This window comes from Eurypyga helias, unplaced genomic scaffold (genome assembly GCF_000690775.1).
Source record: "Eurypyga helias isolate BGI_N326 unplaced genomic scaffold, ASM69077v1 scaffold14091, whole genome shotgun sequence".
Taxonomy (NCBI): Eukaryota; Metazoa; Chordata; class Aves; order Eurypygiformes; family Eurypygidae; genus Eurypyga; species Eurypyga helias.
Genome location: NW_010230270.1, coordinates 1 through 1,640, shown reverse-complemented (window position 1 = coordinate 1,640; position 1,640 = coordinate 1). Strand labels below are relative to the sequence as shown.

Below are 1,640 nucleotides of genomic sequence, written 5' to 3'. Positions count from 1 at the left end.
TGGATGAGGCTTTGAGCAACCTGGTCTAGTGCAAGGTGTCCCTGCCCATGGCAGGGAGGTTGGAACTAGATGGTCTTTAAGCTCCCTTCCAACCCTAACCATTCTATGATAAAACAATTTCTGTCAGTCTCAAAATAGCTTAAGTGCAACAAGAAAGTTTAAAATAAAACCAGTTATTGTTACTGGGTGGAGGGTTTTTTGGTTGTTTTGGCTTAATATTTTTTTTTTTTTTAATGAGCTAAAACATGGATTATCTGCTGCAAAAAAACACATCCCTTGTTCCTCCCACTTAGCTTCGAGCATCCAGCTGCACTGGCTCACGAGTGCCTTTGCCTTAGACCTTCTCCCCATGCACTGTGAAGACGCAAGTACCTCCACAGAGCTGCAGAGGGAGCTTGTGTGTGCGACAAAGGCAACTACTGAAAATAAACGTACACCTGGGTGTAGTATCTTTCCCTCGCTGCCAAAAGAAAGCTTTCCCCCCGCCCTGTAAAGACGGGAAAAGTCACCCCTTCTCTGCATATGCAGCATTGGAGAAAGTAACATTTCAGATACACTCTCCCCACCCCAGTGAAAAGGCTTACTTGCCGTGAAGAAGGGGCCTGGCATGCTTTCCGTTTACAGGAGTTTAAGACTGCTGTTGGTTTAACTTTTCCCTCGCTGCCAAAAGAAAGCTTTCCCCCCGCCCTGTAAAGACGGGAAAAGTCACCCCTTCTCTGCATATGCAGCATTGGAGAAAGTAACATTTCAGATACACTCTCCCCACCCCAGTGAAAAGGCTTACTTGCCGTGAAGAAGGGGCCTGGCATGCTTTCCGTTTACAGGAGTTTAAGACTGCTGTTGGTTTAACTGAACTACAATCACAGCTTTTATTCTGAAAGCTAATTGATCTGGAAATATTTTAATGTGTGTGAGCTACGAAGGGAGATGTTTTACATACAGTGGTGGGAAAACTGGATCATAAGTTCAGAGAGATAAAGGCAACTGTAGGGAAGTTTTTGTTCGTGGATGAAACTGCAGATATCTGCCCAAAATAACATTCTTCTCAGTGATACACACGAACACCATCAGTGCCTTACCCGATTGTTTTCAGCTGCCCACAGCAGCAACTTCTCCGGGTTTTTTTCCATCTTTTTTTCTTGCATTTCGTACCATTCCTCACTTCTTTCTTGTTCATCATCATCATCATCATCAGACTGCCCTGACCAACAGCTCTGAGTTCCTACGGGAATCAAATGCCTGTGCGTCTCCAGCAGCTCCAGTTGGTTAAAGTTCTCCGTAAAGTCTTCAAACTGCTCACTGTCATCATCTTCTTCTTCGGTGTGTTTGTCCTTACTCATTTTCAGTTAGCATCTGTAAGGGGCCATACATACACCGCTATGAGTAACTTTTGAGTAACTTCAGCTGTTACTCGTGCAGCGATTGTCAATAAAACGACCTGATGGAGGACGCGGGTCATCAGCAACACCCCGAACAGCAAAACCCAAGAGCCAAGTCCACGCTCCTCCGCCAAACCGGGCGTTGCCGTTCTCCCCGGTCGCTATCCACGCGCGAAAAGCCCCGTGCTGCCCCACCGAGAACCGGCAGCGCCTCCGCCCCCGCGGAGGCTGCGCGGCGGCTTCGTAGAGCGCACTCGAAAC

General features: G+C 47.3%; 1 protein-coding gene across 1 annotated transcript in view; it reads right to left on the bottom strand.

Annotated features, from left to right (window-relative positions):
• The window catches only part of ANKRD49 (ankyrin repeat domain 49), a 2,610-nt gene extending 1,254 nt beyond the window's left edge, over positions 1–1,356 (bottom strand). Inside the window, exon 1 of the mRNA XM_010160683.1 lies at positions 1,080–1,356. Coding sequence (XP_010158985.1) covers positions 1,080–1,340 — 261 coding nt within the window. The 5' untranslated portion in view covers positions 1,341–1,356. The remainder of the gene's footprint in view (positions 1–1,079) is intronic.
• Between the last annotated feature and the right edge of the window lie 284 nt (positions 1,357–1,640).